The 574-nt window shown below is 29.6% G+C and overlaps 1 protein-coding gene across 1 annotated transcript in view; it reads right to left on the bottom strand.

The window, feature by feature from the left end:
* LOC119582278 (neurogenic locus notch homolog protein 1-like) overlaps positions 1–574 on the bottom strand; it is a gene marked incomplete in the record, with an annotated part of 19828 nt that overhangs the window by 6490 nt on the left and 12764 nt on the right. Inside the window, 1 exon segment of the mRNA XM_037930495.1 lies at positions 97–150. Coding sequence (XP_037786423.1) covers positions 97–150 — 54 coding nt within the window.

Here is a 574-nt window from a genome sequence, read left to right as displayed (position 1 = left end):
TGATGTCTGGAACAACAGGGGAAGGGGGAAAAAAAAGCAGGAGAGAAAAACACATAAACAGTTTCAACGCGAGTTTCAAATAAAACCGCCACTCACATCTATCGGCGCCATCTTTGTTCGATTGGGTGACAACTTGCGTGACTTCTCCCTCTGTTGAGATATATTGTGTTGATAATATTGTATTATGGGAACTACAGATTGATATATAAAAAAGAGTTAACATTGCGAAAGTAACAGATGAATTTTTATAACGTTTGTAATAAAAGAAATCTTATAAGATACTCATCTTATAGGCCTATATTTTTATTTTATACAAATCTGAAACGAATATATAATATAAAAAAAATCTAGCTTATTTTATAGAACTTTATCAAAAACTTTAAAGAACTTATATCATCAATATCATGAATGAAATTATTTTCTCTTGATTATACTTTTTATCATCACCATCAGTCTATGTAAACAGTACATTTTGTGTTCTGTATTCTCTGCATGTATTTACTGAATAACTGAAAAAAACTGCTCAAATTGCACATTTTCGTATTCTTTGCTCATAAATGTTTATAAAGAGAGA

This window comes from Penaeus monodon, chromosome 15 (genome assembly GCF_015228065.2).
Source record: "Penaeus monodon isolate SGIC_2016 chromosome 15, NSTDA_Pmon_1, whole genome shotgun sequence".
Classification (NCBI taxonomy): Eukaryota; Metazoa; Arthropoda; class Malacostraca; order Decapoda; family Penaeidae; genus Penaeus; species Penaeus monodon.
This window is presented reverse-complemented; position numbering and strand designations above follow the sequence as displayed.